The sequence below is a fragment of the Gobio gobio genome (genome assembly GCF_949357685.1).
Source record: "Gobio gobio genome assembly, chromosome: 2".
NCBI lineage: Eukaryota > Metazoa > Chordata > Actinopteri > Cypriniformes > Gobionidae > Gobio > Gobio gobio.
In genome coordinates, this window is record NC_137098.1 from 71,790,985 (window position 1) to 71,814,773 (window position 23,789).

The 23,789-nt window shown below is 39.1% G+C and overlaps 1 protein-coding gene across 2 annotated transcripts in view; it reads right to left on the reverse strand.

Moving 5' to 3' along the window:
* Window positions 1-4,776: 4,776 nt before the first annotated feature.
* The window catches only part of LOC307120872 (macrophage mannose receptor 1-like), a 44,484-nt gene continuing 25,471 nt past the window's right edge, over window positions 4,777-23,789 (reverse strand). Inside the window, exon 4 of one of the 2 annotated variants that reach the window (XM_079808078.1) lies at window positions 4,777-6,476. In XM_079808078.1, the coding sequence (XP_079664204.1) occupies window positions 6,121-6,476 (356 nt within the window). In that variant the 3' untranslated portion in view covers window positions 4,777-6,120. Of the gene's footprint in view, window positions 6,477-8,225; window positions 9,117-23,789 lie in introns of those variants that run through there. The other variant, XM_079808079.1, reaches the window with a different exon arrangement.

Below are 23,789 nucleotides of genomic sequence, written 5' to 3' on the forward strand. Positions count from 1 at the left end.
TTACTCCAACAGGCAGTTCTCTTACAAAAAAACCTGTCAGGAATCCAACGTCTCTAATGCCGATATAGCTTCGTGCTGTCAATGCCCTCACGGATCGCTTTTCAGCAATGGAACACAAATCGCACAGAAACTCGTCGCTATTGAAATCTTTCAAAGACGGCTGATTTTCGTGGAAATGAAGACGCTATCTGCAAGGATCAAGACTAAGAAAAACAAGGTGTCGCAAATTGAGCAGATGGTTCAAGGCAAGTGTGATCAAGCCGAATTCGTCCAGATGATGTAACTCTTCTAAGTTTGGAGTGGATCTTTACCTACTGGTTGGTCATTTTCATTGTTTCAGGGTTCTTTATATAACATTGTTCAGACATCCAAATAAGATAATTATGTCTGATTTAGTTTTTAGTTGTTTAAAGATTATTTCTCTTAACGTTAGGGGTTTATGAGACAGCACTAAAAGGAAGTCTATGTTAATTTTTTTAGACGTACAAAATGCAAATGTAATTTTTTTACATGAGACTCATTCATGTGAATCTGATGTTAAATGGTGGCTCTCTCAGTGTTGAGATCAAATCTTCTGTTGTCATGCTTCTCATCATTCGGCAGGTGTCGCTATTCTTCTGAATAAGTTTAAAGGTGACGTACTGGAATTGGTTTCGTCAAAAGAAGGTAGACGGTTACTTACAGTTGTTAAACAGGATAATTCTGTATTTGTTTCAGGACATTTGCTAAAAATATGTCTAAAGAGGTTACACACTCTATCTCAGTATTGAAGGGGAAATATCAAGGTGCCTTTTGATTCAAGGTGCCTGCTGATTTTAATGATTCCCCTTAGATGATTTCTTGGATCGTTTCCCTCCACATACGATTCCTTCTTCAAAATTTAAATATACTAATTTTCTATGTACCCATCTTTCTGTAGTGGATATTTGGAGATTTCTGGATTTTAATGAAAATAGTTATTCTTTGAGTAATTCCTCTAGATCTTTGCAGTCAAGGATTGATTTATGGTTAATCGACCCAGGATGTGTCCAATATGTTACTGAAGTTAATTATTGTCATGCACCTCTTTCAGATCATACAATTATTTTGGTACTCTCTGGTTGTGATATTAAAAATAATAGTATGCAAGGCCTTTATTACCCAGGTTCGAGAAGAAGCTCAAAAGATTTTTGGGAGTAAACAAATGACACATGTTTTAAAATTTAAAGTTTGGGAGTTTTCTGTATTTTAGTAAACAAGTAAAGAAGAATCAACTGGATAAGGAACAGGCACTTATGACAGAATTAGACTTACTTTTGAAAAAAAGATAACCTTACAGAAGATGAAAAAGTCAGATTGAAGACATTAAAAACTCAAATTGATCAGATATATATTAATACAGCAAAAGTGGGATTCATTCATTTTAGAGCTAAGTGGTTAGAAAAGGGGGAAGAGAACACAAGCTATTTTATTTCACTAGAAAAACAAAATTATAAAAGACAAATGATCTCCTCTCTTAAAATTGATGATGTACCCACTTCAAATCCATAATTAATTAAAAATTATTTGGAATCTTTTTACTCTCAGTTATATGAATCTGTATTTGAAATGGATAAATGTTCCGACTTTTTTTAGTCAGTTTAAGCAATCGGTCCTTTCTATTTCTATTCAATTTCGAGACCTTTGTGATGAAAAATTAAGGAAGCAAGAGATGGTTACAGCTATTCGTTCAATTAAAAAATAAATAGCCAGGCACAGATGGTCTTTCAGTTGAATTTTATCTCTGCTTTTGGGATTTTATTGAAAACCCTTTCTTTGTCAAAATAATCAAATGAGGAAAATGTATGTAACATCCCAGTAAAAAATAAGATGAAGTATTTTGGAATAAGTGTATATAGTGGAGAGACAAGAATTACATTTGTCCCCTAAACTTAAAAAAGCTCAAATCATTTAATAACTGGCTTCAAACAGACTTAACTATCATAGGTAGAGTCCTTCTAACCAAAGTAGAAGGGGTATCTAGGTTTGTTTATCCGGCTTTATCCCTCTGTGTTCAAGATTCAATCTGTAAGAAAATGAATGCTTTATTTACTAAATTTGTTTGGAGGAATAAACATCATCATTTAAGAAAATAAATTCTGCAAGATCTAAAGAATGAAGATGGTTTTGAGCTTTTAGACTTTGTTGATTTTCAAAGTAAAATGGCTCAGAAATTGTCTACTTAAATCAGACTCAATATGTTTTTTTTTATAGCATTCAATATTTTTTAAAAAGGTTGGAGGTTTACGCTTTTTGTTAATGTGTGATTATTCTACTAACAAGCTGCCTATGGCATTATCCAATTTCTATCAACAAGCTCTCAAGGATAAAACAAATGTGACATACCCGGGTATGTTTAAGAGTAAGTAAGCGGATAACGCCAACTTTCGGTTCCAAAAAAGGTTTCAGGGTCTGTAAGTAACCATGGCAACTCACTCTCTGAACATAACCTGCTCCAGAGCAGCTCATGATCCAGGGTTAGTTTGCTTAAGAGGTATTCAGAAGAATGTGTTTTATATAATTAATATAGTTATTAATATAACCAAATTTGTTTCAGTTTCATAATATACAATATTATATATTAATTCTAAAGAATTAGAATAAATTAAAAAATAAGTTTAAATGTTAATTCAATTAAAATATATTATTTATTTTATTGTCATCTCACACATGGATCTGCATTCAATTAATTAGCATCAAACAAACAATATAATTTTCTAAAGATTACTTATTAAACGAAAAGATGATTGCACAACCACCAAATAGGTGGCGATGTGCACAGGTTATGTAAATCGAGTAAGCAAGGTTTGGGTTAATCAACCGAGAGTTCAGGGTATATGTGACGGTTAACCTTGCTTTCTGGAATACCCCCCTGAAAGTTATGTTATGTGCATAACTTTTCTCCATATAAGGGTCACATGTCTGTCTTGTCTTGTTTTGCACATGTGGTGTTTTTGTTATTTTCTGTCTTGATCCCTCGCCTCTTGTTAGCTTATAATTGGTTATAATAACCCCCCCCCCCCCCCTCCATTATCTTATGTTTTGAATCACAAAATCCATCTGTCAATTTTATGATGAATCTCATGATTTTATTTGGTAAATGTCATATTCCTAAAAGTAAATGGAATAATTCTAAACCCTGTTTGAAGGTCTTTATGACTGATTTTCATTTGAGTCTCTGAAATTTATTGATAACTATAAATGAAAGATAGACTTTTATTCGCCAAAGAGTTGGAGTTACTTGAAAATTAAAGTGGTATATGCTGTCTTTCTTATTATTTATTTATTAATTTATTTATTTTTGTATTGTATTTTTTCTCCTTTATACAATGTAAACCCTTTTATTTAAATGTGTTATCTTTTTGGATGTCTTGTTAAAAGTGTAAAGGTTTAGATTATGACTCAAACTGTTTTTAACGTGACTAAATCACTTTATTTTACAATCATGCAAAGCCTTTGTGTGCTGTAAAATATGTTGATATCAACAGTTATATTAAAAGGAAGTTCATTCTTCATTATTATCATCTCAGGCTTCTTTTTGCTTATTCATGATTTTTACCACTAGATGGCCTCGATGTATAAGGGTTTATAAAACCTTTGTGTGATGAACCCTTTTACACTACAGTTGTATAACACATAACTCTCATGCATATTTTACTCTAATGTTTATCCATATATTGTGTGAAGCTTTTTCTGTCCTTCAGAAGCTAGTGTTTATCCTGTGTGGACGTTTGGACACATCTGAAGTGTAGGCTATAAGTCTGCTGATGTTGGATACATATTATGTGCTATAGCCTATAATGATGAACTCAATAACTTTAAAAAAGTCTAATAATATTTATGCTGAAATACTTCTGCATATGTTTCTATCATATATTACAGTGACTATATCTGCTATTCAATGATACCATTAAAAACAAGGCAGCTCAAAATGTAAAAAAAAAATCTATAAATAATAATTTTAAAAAATTAACTGCAGATATGCTGCCAAACAAAACACTAAAAATTAAACCGGTAAAATACCATAATTTAAATAAAAATAAAAAATAATTACAGAAAATGTCCTTAAATGTTTTACAGAAAAAAAAAACTCTTATTTTCCAGATATGAAACTCAACAGACATGCTTCATGCCAGCACACACAACTCATTCATGGCTCCCAGCATGCATTGCGACCCAAATAAATTATGCAGCTGGAATCTTTTTCTATTTATATTTGAATATGTTTTGATTGTCACCATTGTTGAGGTTTGACGGTGAGTGTTGATGTCGAAGTGTGTCTCAAGTTTTACACAAAAGATGTAGCATCTCACACTGATCTCTGCATTGTTGCAATTGATGTGAACTTTTTTATTTATTTTATATTATTTAATGTTTTAACTTTATAATGATTTACATCAGTCCTAAAACACAGAAATGCAGTAATTTGACTGCCATAAAATCAAACAAAACAAACTAAATTTAGCTCAAGAGCCCAACTAAAGCAAACACTGATCTCCATAATAATGACTTCAAATGAAACATTCAATAAAACATTAACATCTAAACCTCTGTTAATTCTCAATAACAGAAATAAAGTCAAACTTTAAACTGCAGTAACTTTACTCAGTGTCAATGGGCCAATCTACAGTGTTAGTGCTCATATAACACAGAGAACTTAACTGTGTAGAAAACTATTTGGGTTGAAAGAAAGTTTACATAATTTTCTGTTGTATATATATTTGTGTTTTATAAACGTCACAACACAAGAATGCTGTTGGTAAATATGTTTATTTGAGCTGGTGTTGTCCTCCTTTGAATTACAGGTTGCAAGATACTTTATACTCAACTTTTAGTTTATCTTTAAGAATAAACCATATTTAATTTCCCTGAGACACATATAGATGCTCACAATCATTTTCTACACATGTCATTTGTAAAGATATGACTAGTACAGCAGTGAGAAGAAAGAAACCACACCACCAGAATACTAAGATCCCATGAAATCAACGGCTGCGTTTCCAAAAGCATCGTAGACCATTGCCACCAACATCAACTTAGCTCACGATGCTTTAGAAAAACACAGCCGTGGCTTGTGCTTTGCTTTGATTTGCTTTTAAATAGCCATTTAAGCCATGCTTTAAACCACATCCTTGAACCAGGAGTAGTTGACTGTGAGTGCTGTGACACTGCCACAGTAAAGCCTGCAGGATGCTCACTAAGGATAAAGAGTTTAACAACAAAAGTCAATGAATGTGTGTATGTGCCATTCCTAAATGTTTATTGTTTTATCCGCATGTGTGCATGTATGATTTTGTTTGAGGGGGAATTAGGGGGACATTTGTTGGTTGCTAAGGACTTTTATTATGATGGGCCAGCCCATGAGAAGAGAAGGCGGCCATTTTGAAAGGGTGTGTGTGTGTGTGTGTGTGTGGAGAGGTGGCATGTGTTTGCTACCTTAACTCCAGAGCATCGGTCCAAATGATCTCTGGAAATCCATCAGAGTCATGGTGTATTAGACTTTTGAGCTGTTTTATTGGTACACACTCAACTCTGGAATACACATTTTTTCGGACTGAGGATTAATTTTTTCTTCTTTTTGGGGACACTTGATTTTTCCATCTATGGACTAAGGGACTGATGTGTTGAGGCCAGTGAGTCTATTCATGGACTTTCATTATTGGGGCTATTTTGTCGGAGATTATAAAAGGGAGAACATTTTTTTTTTTTTTTTTTGGTATTACCTTCTAGCAAATGAGTAAAAGAGAACAAAGCAAGCAAAATATCCCTGTGATAATGATTCAACCCTTTCATAAAGAGTTGCAGGTGTTGTAGTGCATTTGATTGAACAGTCTGTGTTGAAAATAATGAGTGTTTTTTCCAGAAGAGAACGACTAAAAGCCACAGATGAAAATTAATTTTGATTTCATGGGATCTTTAAAACATATATATATAGTGCATATTAGTATTTTATACTCTTACATTACAGAAATGTATATTATTAGAAGTGTATATTTCTTTGTACTGATACAAGCACATTATCTGATGAAAACCGGAAAAAAAACGTAGAAAAAGTGTTAAAAAAGATATGACAGTCATGAAAAAACAAAACAAACCTATCCTTCACTCATAATTGCTGCAGATGAAGTTGAGTGTGTTGTTTTCAGGACGGCTGATCCAGCGCTGATCTCCTCCAGACTGAACTGCTCCAGATCTCACTGCAGACTCACATTGATCTGAATCATCTATCGCCCAGTTCTGATAGCACACGGTCTCTCCGCTCACCCAGAACCAGAGTCCCACAGTGCAGGAGTGACGTAAACCCAACCACACCTCCTCAGTAGACGCCCCTTTAACCACATTCATCACACGACGCTGCATCTCGACTGAATGAACCGAGACCAGATCCACATGATTCTGTCTGCAGTATTTCAGAGCTTCAGACCACGTCCGGTTCTCTTTGATCAGAATCAGTTTATCTGGACACAAAACAAACCACAAGCAAAAACTAGAGAGAGACTGATCAAAAACAACATGCAGAACAAACACTGTGGAGGAATCTGTCATGTCAGACATGTAGCGTGAACTTTAAGATATCTGGAGCTGATGATGGACTGTGTGTGTTTTGAGAGGATCTGCTCACCTTCATGACACACAAAAGGACATTGTTTGACGCAAGAGATGTCATTCCATTGTCTCTGAGTAGCCCATTCAATCACTGCACAGTTTTCATTTCCTCCACTTGGTTCATCAGACCTCCCCACTGCGCAATGTGACGTCGTAGTGACGTCCTTTCTAAGTAATTTTTGGACGTCCAATTTCGGTCCACTGAAGGGGTTGTTTTGTAACGCCAGGCGACGTCTTTTTTTCGACGTCTCCGGTACGTCAAATGTTGACGTCCGTGGGACCTCCGTATATGGGCTATTTATAGTCCAAATGTGGTCGTTTGTGGACGTCTTTTCAACATCATATTTAGACGTCGTTTTTATGCAACTTCTATAACTGTAGTCATGTTTCAAGAGGGTGGAGGACATGTTTTCTGTACCATGCATTACATTTCCTGTAGCTTTGTTTCAGTAGCTAGTTTCGACAGGAAATGCCAGCATAGACCGTAAGGTCTCCAGTTGTTGCTGAGACAATCAAACTGAGTTTTTGGGAAATTATCTGGAACATATGCCACCTTCTGAAATGGGACTAGATTAATTTTCAAAAAACTCCATTTGATTGTCTAAGCAGCAGGTGATAAATGGAGACGCATACATAGGTGTAATGCATTTCCAGCTCAAACGAGCTGCTGAAACAAAGCTACAGGGAAATGAACTGGCACAGAAAACATGTCCTTCATCCTCTGGAAACATGGGACCACATACATACAACACTAGTTATTCAAATAAGTCACAATTCAATATAGCCATTTCTTTATTTCCATCTTTATTTAAAAAAAAAATCAGGGCATAGTAAATCCTCCGCCTCCAAGTCTTTGTGGTGCATGCTTGAGGTGCTCAGACACATTGAATTTGATGTAGTCCTCAGTGGCTGCAGAATCAAATTTCATGATCCCTTCTGCAAAAGAAAAAAAGACAAATGATTTAAATATATGCAACAGCATTCTGCAGTCATACAGGAAGTCAGTCACAATGGAAGACTTCAGCATTAATTTGACTTCAAAACGACTCAAAGCAGTTTGGAACAGTTTTTCTTCCCGGAAGCTTTGCGTGAGAGCTAATAAAATATTTAAACAAGCCAATATTTTGTGTCTAATTTACTTGAGACAAGTATTGTTAGCCGTGTAATTAGCGGGATAATGTACATCCAGCCGGTTATCGCCGCAGAATAAAGCCCTTAAGTGGCAAGATCCCTCCGCTTCGTGTTGGGTCCTGATCACTCTGTCTGGGTTTACTCTGCGATAACCGGCTGGATGTACATTATTCTTTACTAAACACTAAATATTGTCTAATTATCGTTACTGAGAAAAACACAGAAAATCAAGATATTTTTTGTTAATATCGCACACGCGTTTTATAGTGCGCGTGACAAGTTTGCCGTTCAATAAGTCAAGCTAGCTAACAGCTTTCGACATGGTCTCTCTCCGTGACCATTCGTGGCTATAATCACAGCAGGTTTGTGAAGACGTGATGCTAAACTACCTACCACACGTACACATGGACATAAAAATCACTAAGCTGACCAAACTTGCCTTCAACTTAGAGAAGAAAAAATGGACTCACCAGCGAAAGCGATGCAGGCTGAATGTGCCGTCTTGCACGCAGAATCGCGCCAAATGCCTGGCGTGTGGCCTCGGCCAATCAGAACAGTGACTGGTTGGGTTATGATGATGTGCTACCCCAGCCAATCAGAGTGACGTTGACTGTTTTTTGACTCAATTTGAAAGCCAAACTATATTAAATCCTTTCAAAAGGTCCAGTTATATTAGAACATTTGTAATTGTAAAGAGTAGTTTTTTATTCAAAATAATTTTATTATGTTTTATATATACGTTTATTATGCTAATGTTTAAATAGCTTCAGCATTTCATTTAACCCCTCTCATGTGTATTTAGTGCAAAAAACGAGTTCAGAACATGAATCTTGAGTGTTTTAGCTTTCAAGTATTAATCATGTTGATAACGACAATGTTGATATTTGTAAATAAAACATTATATATAATGTAAATGTTCTTGCACCTGTCATAGACGTCCAAATGACGCTCAAAAAAATTACCCAGTTCAAGGTCAAAAGTTGAACGTCAAATTGACGTCCAAGTTGGGTCATGGTTGGACGTCAAAATAGTGGACCTAGTTTGGACGTCGAATAGATGTCCAGAATTGGTCATGGACCGACGGACCCAATATAGACATGATCTGCACGCCTATCCGACGTCCAATGTTTAGTGGGTCCAGTCTCTGAATGAGGAGTTGCTCTGATCTGACCACTGCCATGAGTCTCTGAACAGGCCGATCCAGACATCATTAGATATGCGACTATCATTGATGAACTTCTGAATCTGTTGACTCTCATTCTGGTTCCTCACACTGACCAGATCAATGTGATTCTGTCTGCAGTAACTCTGAGCGTCTCTCCAGTTCTTCATCTGATTGACAAAGACGAGTCCTGTGCTCACTTTAAGAAAAACACATGGAAACAGATTCAGAGTCAGTTTGTTCATTACTCTTACACTGATTTATGGTTTGGATGTGAATAAGAGCAGCGGTGGAGCATCAGAAACTCGTGTCATTTAAAGACTTTAGAAGTTAATCAGATAATGAAGTGATTATTGACCTTTTTTTGCTGCTGCAACTTTATCTTTATAAAGCGCATTTGTTATGGCAAAATAAAATATTACGACTCGGTAATGACAATTCAGTTTTGATGATGACACTATAATCATGTAATGGCCTGTTTCACTGGTTTTATCTAGCATTATTAATTTGTTATATAGTTAATGTTCTAATAATTTGACATTGTTAATATAGTTAATATTCTAAGATCCAGCATTGCTTTCATTATCTGAGTTTAAAAACACAGACATCAGGAATCAGCATATGAACCATATTGTTTCTACCCTGCACTTGGTTGTTTCTCGAGCTTCGCTTTGAAGTAGGGCTGTCAAAATTCCTCAAAAATGACGTTCGAATATTACCTCTAAAAAAACACGAATATTCGAACTATTCGAACATCTGGTTGCGCATTTTGCCAATGACGCGCATTACGTAAATAACAGGACAAATTAATACAAAGAGACATAACTACTTGTATAGGTAGTCTATTTAAGTTTAAACATTTGACAATGTATTAACTACACAAAAACAATAAATCAACTAATGGCTAAAGACCGCAGACCTCACTCTCTCTCGCCCTCACGCTCTCTGCGCATAATGGTTTAAAAAACACGGTTTAATGAACACACACATTTTGAGTTCTGAGTTCTGTGCACGCAATTTAAGGTTGCAACTCTTGTCCCAAATATAGCAGGCTTCATTCAGTGATTGAAACAAATATTATTCATATTAATTGAAGTTTTACAGCATATTGAACGCTCCGAGCGAGCTGTGCTGTGGTAAACATGGAACTGACATGAAACGGTAAATTATCAAACCAGTGGAAGCAGTGCATTTATCCTTTATTCATGCAATATCTATTCAGTCAGAACAGTAGCCTACACTTTAGTAATGTTAGGGATGTGGTACCTCGGTTCCACTGCTTGACAGAACTCCCTTAAGCCTGCCCATCCACGACACTGATCGCTCTCATGTCCTTACAAATGAACGAAAATTAATTTCTCCGTTATTACCTCTTGTCGTGTTGCAGACAGAGCTCGTGGCGGGCGAAGATGTGACTGTTTAGCTGGAGTTCCACACATTATGCCATGCTCATTTGGGTGCACATTTTCGAGATGTGACCTTATGTTGCTAGTGGTCGAATGGTATGCCAAAAACAAAAATAAGACATGGCTTTTTAGATTTTGGGGGGTTAAAATCGCTTTCTCTGCTGCAGTTCGAGTTGGGCTCTGCATTTTCTGCAATCTTCCATGCAAGACGCCGTCAACTTTCAGCAGTGACGGTTTCACACTGCAAGCATTAGCAGGGCGTAAGCAGCGCGCATTTTTTTCGGCGCCCATGTTAACAGATTAGCGCATTCACACCGCATGCAGAGGCAGTGGGGCAGCGCGTAGCAGGAGCAGAGCAGAAGCAGCAGTGCCGGGATCGTTTCGGCGCCGAGTCTATTTTTGCCGCGCTGCTCACGCTGAATTTAAGCCACAGTGGATTGTTCTTGATCAAAACTGACCTGATTAACATGGAAAATAACAAATTTCACCAAGAAATCATGTAGTGAAGTGTCCCGTGTGTTTCACAATCATCATATGACATACAGTGCTGTGAAAAAATAAAATACACAAAAACACCACTGCCAGAAGTTTTTGCCCAAACTTCAAAAGCCTGTTTAAATGATTAAAACTAGAAGCATATCTTCACTTGAATGTTACATGTATCATGTGAACTACTTGTATACAACAAGTTATATGCATGTGTGTATGAGACAGAGGGGAACACGGTTGCATTTGCAGCAGATATATGCTGCCCATCATAAATCAAAGCACGAGACAGACAGGGGTCGAAGGAGAACACCGGAAAATGTGACATTTTCGTCTGTATATGCAATACACGAGCCCGCTCTCCACACGAACCGCTCCTGACCTGTCAACGCACTGCTTGCGCGTGCAGTTGGAAGACAGCCACGCCTCTACTACCGCGGGCATATATATATTTTTTTCGAATATTAATTTTCACCTTCGAAATGAGTTGTTTTTAAACTATTCTAATATATATTTGAATTTAGAATATTCGTTGACAGCCCTACTTTGAAGATGTTTAAATTCCCTCCCAAACTGTCATTTTGAAAGGACAAAGGGGCAAAGCCACTGGTTGCAGATGTTTTAAGGTAAGTTCATATAATGTTTTCATTAATAATCATTTTGACCCCCTTGAGTCGGCTGTAGTGCCGGCGCGATCGACTGGCTTTTTTCATATCAATGCCAAATTGACTCAAATAACTTTCAAAATAAATGTATCATTCAGGCAAGTGTTATACATCATTATAATCTGTTTATAATAGACTTTTTTTGTGTACAGTCACAATAAAAACAAAATGTTGTGCTTTTTGCAAAATAAAGAAAACAAACATGATGCGCGATCTACAGCCTCTCTGTTAATTATGTCTAATCTGATTCTCTTCAGAAAATGACCTGTAGCTTAGTGAAAACTTATCACACAAACATGAGACATATGTCTAAAGAAACGTTAAAATGTCAGGTTTTAAATCATGTAAACCAAATAGAAAAAAAAAAATATATATATAGGGATGAAACGATTACCGGTTTCACGGTAAACCATGATAAAATGTCGTGACGGTTAGTAATATCGTATAAAATTTAATTATCATTAAAACCGCGTGTGATTATCACGATTGTGAAAACTCGCGGTAAATCTTGTCCAGTCAGTCTGACGCAGCGCACCGCTGTTTTCTGAATGAGGAGAAATGGCAGAAGGCAGTGACAGCACCCGAGGGATTGTTCAGCTCTAAAAGGACCCAATCTGAGGTGTGGTCATATTTTGGCTTTTACAAAAGTCCTGAGGGAAACTTAATCGAAGATGGTCACCCTGTCTGCAGAACATGCCAGAAGAAAGTCGCTGTAATAGGGGAAACACTTCAAAACTACGAACGCAAGGCAAGTGGACTTTGACCTCAAAACCAAAACTACGTCTGGGAAATAATAACGTGAAGCGAACGAACAAATTCAGACAAGACTAGGGTGACATTAAGGGATAATAATCAGGGCTTGACATTAACAACCGCCATTTGCGGGTGTAACGTTATTTCGGCTGCACACTAGCCACTCTGGCTGTTGAACTTATTATAGTCTTCTCAAAAGCCATCTGTTATAATCGCGTTGCGCATTATAACCACTCACACATGTTTCTATTGAGTTTATGAATGCTATGTCTCATAATCAGAGGCGTTCAGATTAGCGGAGTTATGTTAAGAGCGCGCGCCGCTCTCACTCGCTGAAATATTCACTCAAAGCAGAGATAAACGTGCGATGTACACAAGAGATTCATTCATCATACAGTGGTGGACTGTTTTTGTTCTATTTCAGCAGCGAAAATGGTTTCAAACAAACACAGCAGAACCACAGCGCATCTGATATGACTGGCATAACGCAGGCGAATTTAGGGACCGTCTCTAAAGTTACATACAACATTGGTAACGTTAATACATGTTTCAAACTTCAATGGCATTTGAAGAGAATGACAGTCATAAAACTGACTGTAAAGTGTTCATCTAGGTGTCAAGTATGATGCACACATTTTGATATTTAAAATAATCTGTCAAATCATATGGAAATATGGATACGCATTATTTCACTAGGATACTGTTTGGCCTTTAACACAAAATATGCTAGATTTAAATGCATCATTGCTGAACACTAATGTTATCTCTGTAAATATATTCTCAAGCAATATTCTCATCAGAGATTATATTTACAACAAATTATTATTATTTATGCATTATGCGTTGCTATTGACGACAGCCATTAAGGAAGGAAATCCCACAGAATCTAGCTTAAAAAAGTGCATAGAGTTGCTTTAGTTATTTGTTGTTGGTTGAATTTCAAATATAAAACTTGTTGAAATGTTTTAAGTGTGTGCATCTGTTCTTTTTGAACACTTTCATCTCGTTTGAACAAAACCGTGATAATATTGATAACCGTGATAATTTGGGTCACTATAATCGTGATGTTAAATTTGCATACCGTTTCATCCCTATATTGGTAACACTTTACAATAAGGTTGTATTAGCTAACATTAGTTGAACTAACCTTGAACAACACCTCTGTTCAGCATTAGTTAATCTTTGTTAGCGTTAATAAAAATCCAGCTGTTCATGGTTTGTTGATGTTAGTTCACAGTGCATTTACTAATGTTAACAAGATTTTAATAATGCATTAGTTGAAATTAACATTAACAAAGATGAATAAATGGTTTATAAGTGCAGTTAATTATTAGTTAATGTTAACTAATGAATAGGGGTGTGACGAGACACGTATCTCACAAGACAAGATGAGATACGAGATTGGGTTCACGAGAACGAGACGAGACAAGATTTTACCATAGTATTTTTAAGAAATCCTCGATTATGAAATACATGACAGGTGCATTTGAAATGTTTTAACTCATCATCTTGTAATGAATGTCATTTCAGTTCTACTTTCTGAGTATGAATTATCATATGCAGTAAAATACAACAATACTCAAGCACTGTAAAGGTTTTGCCAAAAACTCAACTGACTGGCTTCTCTCCTGAATGACTGTCTCTTCAGACCTCAGAACTGCACATGAGCTTCTTTTAAACTCCTAACTGAATTCCTTCCCACAAACTGATCATATATAGTGCAAACAATAACCATAATACTGTAATAGTAGGAGAATGGCGATGGTTAACGTACACGCCCCTCAGTTAATGTGGAGGGGTGTCCCGTAATGAAATTAATGTGCGCAGGTGATGCGTGTGAATCCTGATTATATAAGCAGTGTTTGAGTGCCGCTCGAGAGGCGCGCGGGCTGAGTTTTGTGTGGTGAGAGCTCTCACTTGTGGGGAACGCTAACCGGCCGCTCGGGACAATTAGTGTCTCTGGCGGTGAAGATAGTCAGTAAGCGGGGGGCAAATGTGTTAGATAGTTAGGAGTTGACTCGCTGGCTAGGAGAGCTCCCAAGGACACTGAGAGAACTGTTGAGTGACCCGGAACCCGGAAACTGGGCTGCGGATGATGCGAACCTGAGACCAATCTGCCTACTGTGTGACGTAATCGACAAGGGGAACCCCAGAGAGCCTTCCCTGCTGACGTGAGCTCGCGTGTGACTGCGCCTACTGACACAAGGGCGGTAACGTGTTTTATGAGGTTATGCTGTGTTTTTAACGATTAATAAAGTATTGTGTGTAAACTACCATCCTGGTGTAGTGTCCTCTACTCTCCTGGTTTCATCCAGCTGTTACAATACCATAATCAAAGTATTCAAAGTGCAAATAGAGACCACATTTTTCTTCAAGCATGATACAGAGCTAAGAGATGGTTACAACGAGATAGCTTATATATTGGGAGAGATTCGCTTGCCTCAGGGAGCCGCTTTCAAACAGCGGTAACATATTGAAATCGCGTTTGAATGCGCACTCGCCTTTACTTTCACTTTGAATTTCGTGATCATGTGTACTCTGGGAATAGTATTCCCAAGGAATAGTACTGGTGGTGCTGAACACGCATTTTCAAATATAAGTCTGACGCTTCTGCTGTGCAAAGAATCCTCCGCCACGGAGTCCATTAACATGTAACACACACTCGTAACACACGCTCAATGTGAGCGCTCGTCTTCTCGACACGTGATCAGTTCTGTGCACTATGTACGGCTCGAACCGCTCGTTGGATGAGCTGATGGAATTGAAGTGAATGTTATCCACCTGAATTAAATTGTTTTTATTTCTATAAAAAAGGCCAAACTACAGTGCAGGCGTAATGTAAACATAGTGTTGGCATATTCTATCCTAACTTTACTCTCACACTCATCATTACAATATGACACAAGACAGCTTTCACCTCAACGAGAAATCGTGGCACGAGATCTCGTCACACCCCTACTAATGAACCTTATTGTAAAGTGTTACCCAAATATTCTGTGTTTATGTAATCTGTTTGAAAAAAGAGAGATGTTAGTCGTTCCCGAGCGTCTCATTATCCGGTAATGCGATCACACCCACGGTGCTTGTGCTCTTTGAGATTCAAATACTAAGGCGATCCATGCGTCAAAGCCCACACAACAACTCAAACAAACATATCAAGTGAAGCGCTACACTTCATTGAGGAATAATCAATGAAGAAAAAAAATTGTGTTTAGGAATAATCCTGGAACAATTAACCTCATGAAAAGCTGTTCATTTCTGAGAGCAATGGATTCAGCCGCAGATTGTGGTAAGCTAAGTTTATTCTGTTAGCATCTGTGAATATTAAACGCAAAAAGACAGTTTAAATATGAATCCTGCTGCAACATAAAATGTACATCATAGACGCAAAACTGTTTAGACAAGTTTTATTTGGCCTGTTTTGGACAGATTATAACGTGTTTATTGTAAATAGCATAGTGTCACATCAATAAAGCTTTTATTCGCAAATGTCTGCTCAGAATATAGTTCCAGTTAAACATATTTTGTTTCATATTGATGTTTAAATATTATAGACTAATGTTATTTTTTAATTTAATATATGTACGAGCACAGCATGAGTAATAAAGGACACATCATTTGGTGCACAATATATCAGAAGACATGGTGTTTTTGAGAAACACCATGTTCTGTTCTGTTTTGTAGAAAACCTTTCTTTAAATTGAATTTCATTTTGTATAAATTATATCTTAATTTTAATCAATGTTTTAAATATATTTGCTTCTTATTTAATAAGAAGTATGTGTATATCTGTGAAAAGAGGAAAGAGTCATTTGTGTCACTGCGAATTGAACAAGTGAGTCAAATGAGTCAAAACAAGTGATATGACTGTAAGTAAAACACCTGCAATTGTCCATATGATGAGTATGGTACTTGATATTGATATGTAAAACACATACACAGTATGTAAATGTCATGGGACCTCAGGTCTCAAAGAACCAACGATCCGGTTAAAATAAACCGGTGCACCGATTTTGAAACAAAATGATTCCCGGAAGTGAATCGACTACTCAGGACCACGACAACTTTCAAAGTTTAACTTTCAACGATTGCCGTGTGCTGGGCCAGTGAGGTCATTTGATGCATGTGTGGTAATAAAAGTCTTTTTACATGCATAAATTTGTTTTTGTTAAGTGATGTAATTCAAAAAGTGCTTTTTTCTAGTCAAAAAAGCACATGGATACTTTCGTGAGGGAAAAACTCCTCGAGTGGCAGTTACCCAGTCTTATCGACAATTTTAAACGTAAGTTCATGTTTCTTAAACACTTTTGCAGCTTTTAAGTTACATATATAATTGATTGCCTGTGATAATCAACTCATCCTCGCTTAACTTAAAAACGCATATAAATTGCATCGGTGCTATCAATATTCAGGTTGCTCACAGTGCTCACAGTGCTACCAACTCTATTGGTGCTGCAATTTATAAGCTTGTGATTCGATTCTGATCTTATCGATTCATTTGGATAAATATCAGAAACTAGCTAACTAGATAAACTTGTTAATTTTTTAAAAGTAAAATAACTCTCAAGAATGCTATAAACAAAGGAGCCCTTTCCGCTGGTATTCGTATTAAAGGTTAAAATGAATAACTTGAATTAATAAAATATTTTTGTACAATAATGTTAATTACTCACGCCCATGCTGCCCCAGCTGTATATGACTTTCTTTCTTCTGTGTAACACAAATATGAGTTAAGAAAAAATATTCAATTTCTCTGAGTCCAAATAACAAGTGGATTGGACCCTTTATTTTCATATATTTTTACATGAAATAATACAACATTCTGTGTAGTGTAAATAATTTTTGAGGCATTTCAACTATTATAATTTTTTATCTGTTTGAGAATTATAAACTCTGATTGCTTTTTAGTAGAGTCCCAAGTGTCTTCTTTCCAAAGATACCTTAATTGTGCCTGTAGCACACTGTTCTCAGGAGCTATAATTGTTTTAATTCAGGTAGGTCGTTTTCAGCTGTGAGCCCCAAAGTGGGGGTGCAGCTTAACAGGTTAAATTGACACGTCGTAAACCACACAAAATTAACAAGGTGGTAATTAATATATGCATGGGATAAATACTAAATAAACTATAAACCAGTGGTTCCCAAACTTTTTGAAAGCATGGGACCCTTTTGTAGTGATTTTTTTTCCCATGGCACCCCAACCCAATTAAATTAAACGTAAATGCGTACATACATATATACAATTAAATCCAGATGAGCAAACAACAAATGAAGCATAAACAGCAGCATTCATTTATTATGAAAGCATCACAACAGACATAATAGGAGGTTAAACAACCTATTAACCTATCAAATTAACCATCTGTCTTTTACAACTGGACAGATATTTACAACATCTACAACTCAAATAATTTTTTTTTTTTAAATTAGTTGGTAACACTTTACAATAAGGTTCATTAGATAACATTAGTTAACTACATTAGTTAACATGAACTAATAATGAACTGCACTTTTAAAGCATTTATTTATCTTTGTTAATGTTAGTTTCAACATTAACTAATGTTAGCAAGATTTTAATAATGCATTAGTAAATGCACTGTGAACTAACATGAACAAACCATGAACAGCTGTATTTTTATTTACTAACATTAACAAAGATTAACTAATGCTGAACGGAGGTGTAGTTCATGGTTAGTTCATGTTAACTAATGCATTAACTACGTTCAAAAATAATTTGTTGAATTTACTTAAAAAGCAGCGTCAATTGGTTCCACACAACTATATTGAGTAATTTTTGTGTCTCTCTCTCTCATGGGATCAAAGTGATCAGAGATGCTTTCCTCCAAACAGCTCTGCATATAAATTAAATCCCTGCCCCACTGGCTCCAACGAGTCTGAGTCAGATTGCACCACCGACTGATTAAGACCGGCTAGAGTGTGACCAGAAGATACTATGATGGCCCTTTCTGAGCTTCAATCAGATTCTAATCAGCCAGGACAGTTCTCTCACCCTTCAGTCTAGAACGGCCGGGGAGTGACCCTAACACACACACACACACACTCTCTCTTATAGCTGTCCATCGTTTCCGATGATGACGCTTGCTTCGGGGTTGGGGAGGGGATCAACGACATTGCCGCTGGTGCCACTTCTCGTGGGCGTTGAGGCCGATCCTCGACCCGCACACTCGTCCACAGGTGGAGCAAGGGAAACCAAATGAATAGAGGTGCTCCAGTTGCCCTCTGGTGTCTTTGTCTGCGTCTCGCGGCTCTCCGCTGTTGGTTTTTTTCGTGGATTTGTGAAACTACTCGGGCACAGGTAACCTGCCAGGCTGATCTGTCCTGTGCCAGAGCTTCAAGATGCATGGGATTGATGTTGGAATGCTTTAAAAGTCCCTTGGTGTAGTCCTTATAGCGTTTCTTTTGTCCACCAGCCGCTCGTTTGGCGCCTTGTACTTGACCGTAGAGGATTTGGCGAGGCAAGCGGTGGTCCGGCATACGGATGGTATGCCCTATCCATCGTAGGTGTTTCTTAGCCACTGCGGCTTCCATGCAGATAGAATTGGTGCTCTGTAGGATTTCCGCATGTTGGACTCGGTCCATCCAGGAGAGGCCGAGGATCTTCTGAAGGCAGCGGATGTGGAAGGATTGCAAGAGGGTGATGTGTCGGCTGTATGGAGTCCATGTTTCCGCCCCATAAAGCAGGGTGGAGACACACACAGCATTATAAACAGCAACCTTGGTGCTGACCCTCAGATTTCGATTTTCAAAAACCCTACTACGAAGGCGACCGAATGATGAGGAGGCTTTTTTGATACGGGTGTGGATTTCCATATCAAGGGAGCAGCAAGAGGACAGAGTTGAACCGAGGTAGGTGAACTGATCTACATTTTTAAGTGGAATGCCGTTTATATGGAAGCTGGGGGGTGAAGAGGTTTGAGAGAAGATTTGGGAAATAACTTCAGTTTTTTTTATGTTAACCTGAAGACCAAAGAATTGGTAGAGACAGGTTATTGTGTTGAGGGCGTGCTGCATGGATTCTGGACTATGTGCTAGAATAGCGCAGTCATCAGCATATTGTAGTTCACCTATGCAGCAGGATTTGGTCTTTGTGTAGGCCTGCAACCTCCGGATGTTAAAGAGGCTTCCATCAAGGCGGTATTCAAGGAGAACACCGTCCTTGTGTCCTAACGCACAATGAAAAAGGTGCTTGACGGCAGAGAGAAGGAGGTTAAAAAGGACTGGAGCCAAGACACAGCCCTGCTTCACCCCAACATTTACATCAAAGAACTCTGACTGAAGTTCTCCTGTGGTGACTCTGGCTTGCATCCCATTGTGCAGCTGCTGTAGAATGGTGAGGAACTTGGGTGGTACCCCAAGTTTGGAAAGTTGTTTCCAGAGCATCTCACGGTTGATAGTGTCAAATGCATTACTGAGGTCAATGAAGGCTATGTAAAGGTCTGTGCTCTGCTCTCTGCTTTTTTCTAGCAACTGCCTTAAGACAAAAATCATGTCAGTGGTGGATCTAGTCTTCCGGAAGCCACATTGCGTTTCCGGTAGTGCAGCTTCTGAGATGTACTTAACTAGCCTATTGAGCATGATTTTTGCCAGAACTTTCCCTGCAATGGAGAGGAGGGAGATTCCACGGCTGTTTCCACACACAGCTCTGTCCCCTTTTTGTTTATAGATGACCACGATATCGGCATCCTTCCAGTCTTGTGGGAGGGTCTCAAATTCCCAAATATGACAGATGAGGAGGTGCAGGCGGCGTGTAAGGAGGTACCCTCCATGTTTGAAGACCTCTGCCGGAATGCCATCCGGTCCAGCACTTTTATTGTTTTTAAGACTCACAATGGCTTGGCGTGTCTCCAAAAACTGAGGGGGATTGTTGAGGTGTGTGACTAGTGATAGGTTGGGGATGTTATCCAGGATAGAAATGTCAACAGGGTTATTGAGGTTGAGGAGAGTCTCAAAGTGGTTTGCCCAGCGGGTGAGGATCTCATGGCGGTCCTTGAGGAGCGTCGAGCCATCAGCTGAACGAACTGGAGCAATCGCTCTCTTCCTGGGGCCGTAGAAAGTTTTGATGGCATCATAGAAGCCCTGTGAGTTGTTGCAGTCTGCCATACGCTGTATCTCTTCTGCCTTCTTCACCCACCAAGTGTCCTCCATGATCCGGAGGGCACACTGGGTTGCAGATCTCGCTGCATTAAAGGTGGCTTTCAAGGTAGGAGATCCAGGGCAGGACAGGAGAGATTTATGGGCATCATGTTTTATTTTGAGGAGTGTCTGTATCTCAGCCGAATTGCTGTCAAACCAGTTCTGATGATGTTTCCTCGGCTGGCCCAATGCCTCTGAAGCTGCACTGTGGATGGCTTGGTGCAGCGTTGGCCAGTCAGCTGATTCCTCCGGGATCTCTTTGAGGTTATCAGCGAGGAGCTGTCGAAGGAGGTCTCGTGAAGTGGGGCTACTGAGTGCTGAGCAATTTATTTTTTGTTTTGGAGCTGTCCTCTGACCACGGGGTCTAATACTCATGAGGAGTTTGGATCTGACCATACGGTGGTCAGTCCAACACTCTGCTCCGCGCATGACTCGAGTGGAGAGGACATCTTTCCGGTCATTTTGACGGACGATTACATAATCAAGGAGGTGCCAATGTTTTGAGCGTGGGTGCTGCCAGGTGGTTTTGAATCTGTTCTTCATCTGAAATATGGTGTTGGTGATGACCAGTTGGTGTTCTGCACAGAGAGAAAGGAGCCGGAGGCCGTTGTCATTCATCTTACCAACACGGTGCCGGCCGATTACCTTATCCCATACCAGGTGCTCTATGCCCACTCTGGCATTAAAATCTCCCATGAGAATGAGTTTGTCTGTGGCTGGAGTTTTTCTTATGGCAGAGTCGAGGGCAAGGTAAAAGTCCTCTTTGGTGTTAGACTCGGCAGCAAGCGTTGGTGCATAGGCACTAATGAGGGTGGCAAAGCATCCTTTTGCAAGGGGGATGCACCAGGTCATCAGCCTCTCATTGATGCCGACAGGGGATTCAGGGATAAACTGCAGCAGTTTGGACTTCACTGCAAAACCAACTCCATGGGTCCGGCGAGTGCCTTCGGGGACCCCTTTCCAGAAGAAAGTGTACCCTGCACCAACCTCCGTCAGGGAGTCCTCTCCATGAAGTCTGGTCTCACTGAGGGCTGCAACGTCGATGTTGTACCTTGCTAGCTCTAAGGCCACAAGTGCTGTTCTACGATGAGGCTTGTCAGGTGTCTCAGCCAGGTCCAACAAGGTGCGGACATTCCATGAAGCAATACTCAGGTGTCTATTTCTTTCTTTCGTTTTTCGACCGCATGTTGGGATGCTCCGGCGGTTGCGGTATACCGCCCAGAGTGTATGGCGCAGACATTTTTTGAACCACCTTGCACAAGCTTGAAGAAGCTTGCACATAGGTAAGGATTAAGGTGAAGGTGCAGGTGTGCATTCCACACTCCCACCATCTTGGCTCCTTCCAGAAGGATCTCTGGTTGCATGAGAGAACCCATGACGACCTTCGTCTGAAAGGAGTTGCAGGGGTCTGCCGGTAGCCCGGCCCGCTGGGTTCCGCCTATGCCTGTCCCCAAAGGCAGATTTGTGATCAGGGTTTACTCCCCTAGCCACTGTACCCCTCCGGGTTTACCCACGTGGCGGTGGGGCTGCCTTCTTCAGACTTTTCCGCCATTTTGGTGGTTCTCTCACACCCACCATTTTCCGGCGACTCCATCGTTGAGGCGTTTGGGATCACTCTTTGTCTGGCCTCTACCCTTTGATCTGTTCGGCATGGGTGGCCCTACCAGGAGTACAAGACTCCCGCCGACATAGCTCTAGGGGTCACGGAGACACGCAAAGTGCCCCACCACGTTAAGGTGGTGATCCGTCGGGACACCACACACACACACACACAAGCATTCCCCTCTATTTAGCCTTTAATTAAACTATCCCAGAAATTACATATATGATGATTTCTTAAGTATATGCATGCTCCCCATATTTCTCATGTTTGCTTGATGTAAGAGCTATCTTAAACGCTCAAAATTGCTCTGTATAGAAGATGCACTGCCTTCAGGTCTGTAAACCAAGGCATGTTTGATGTCTAAAAGTTCCTTTTTCTGTGTCTTAGTCAATGGTACAAAGTATATGATTATGAGATGTACCACTAGTATGTTTAGTCCTTTTTGGAGTGAAACTTTACTAGTTCTGGCTTCCAGCAAGAACATTCCATTGAGTAACAAAGTCCGAACAAAGAAACTCTCTCCCGCCTGAAATTCACACCAACGATTGGTCGCCGCAGGGAAAAGGGGCGTAGGTTAATGGACTTTAAAGGACAGAAACACCAACACATTGGTTGCTCAGTCAATTTGCAAGGACCCCGACGAGACAAATTTCATTTTCCTCCCATCTCATCAGCGCGGCTCGCGGGCTTCGACCTGCGAGCCGGCGCGGTCCAGCCAAGCTGTTGTTTCCTTTGAGGATCGACGCGCTCCGCGACAACAGCCAGCGGCGCGCTCCATCAGACCGAGGAACCTAGTTTGTACGAGATGAACTTTCCCTTCCAAGACGCTCCCTTCCCAAACACCTTTCAAAACTTCCGCGGACCAACTAAGCTCCGGAAAAACCAAACGGAGAGAACGCTTCAGCGCACTAACACTGAGAAATGCCAACGCACGCATCTCGCTTTACACAACACAAAGAAACCATGCAAGTATCAATTCTATCGAAATTTAGATGCGTTTTAAGATTGTACCCCTGTTTAAGGTGATATGGTTCTTGCTGGCTCTAGTGGTTATGTTCGGGAAGGTGTCGGATCGGACACGATCAAACCCTTCTTCCTTTCCCTTCTCCTCATCCCTCCTCCTCATCCTTTCCCTTCTCCTCTTTCCACTATTCTGTAAATACATGTATTCTTTATTTAGTCATATGTAATCGTAGTATTAATCTTTATTAAAACCATGATATCCACGTTTTGATTGTCATTGTTTTACTCACAGAACACGAGTCCCTTTAATGTCAGATCTAAGCTACGAGCTCTTATAAGTACGTTGAATGCTTTAATTAATACCATAACTCGGAAAGTTTGTCCTTTGTGGCCAGAGGGATAAACCTCCCGAAAATTGGGTAGGAAGAATAGACCTAGTGAGTGGATAAAGAATTACAGCTCGTTCTTTAAACGGAATGGAGAGGAATTTTGAATCAACTCCCTAGAGGTTATTCTGTGATTATTTAATATAGATATATCTGTAGTTAATTGCAATAAATTGTTGTTAACCATATATATATTATATATTGCATAAATACCGAGGTCAGGTATTCCCCTTTTGGGTGATTTTGGAGATTTGTGATTAGATTATAACCCTTTATGATTAATCATAAATCCCTAAATATTAATACCCACAATTCCCTATTGAGCTAATTTTTAATTTAAATATATATGTAACCCTAAGACGCTACAATTTAGTTATATGAACAAAAGAAAGTCAAGTAAAGCTGACAAAATTTCTTTAAGTAAATACAAACCATTTGAATTAGTCACTGTTACATAAT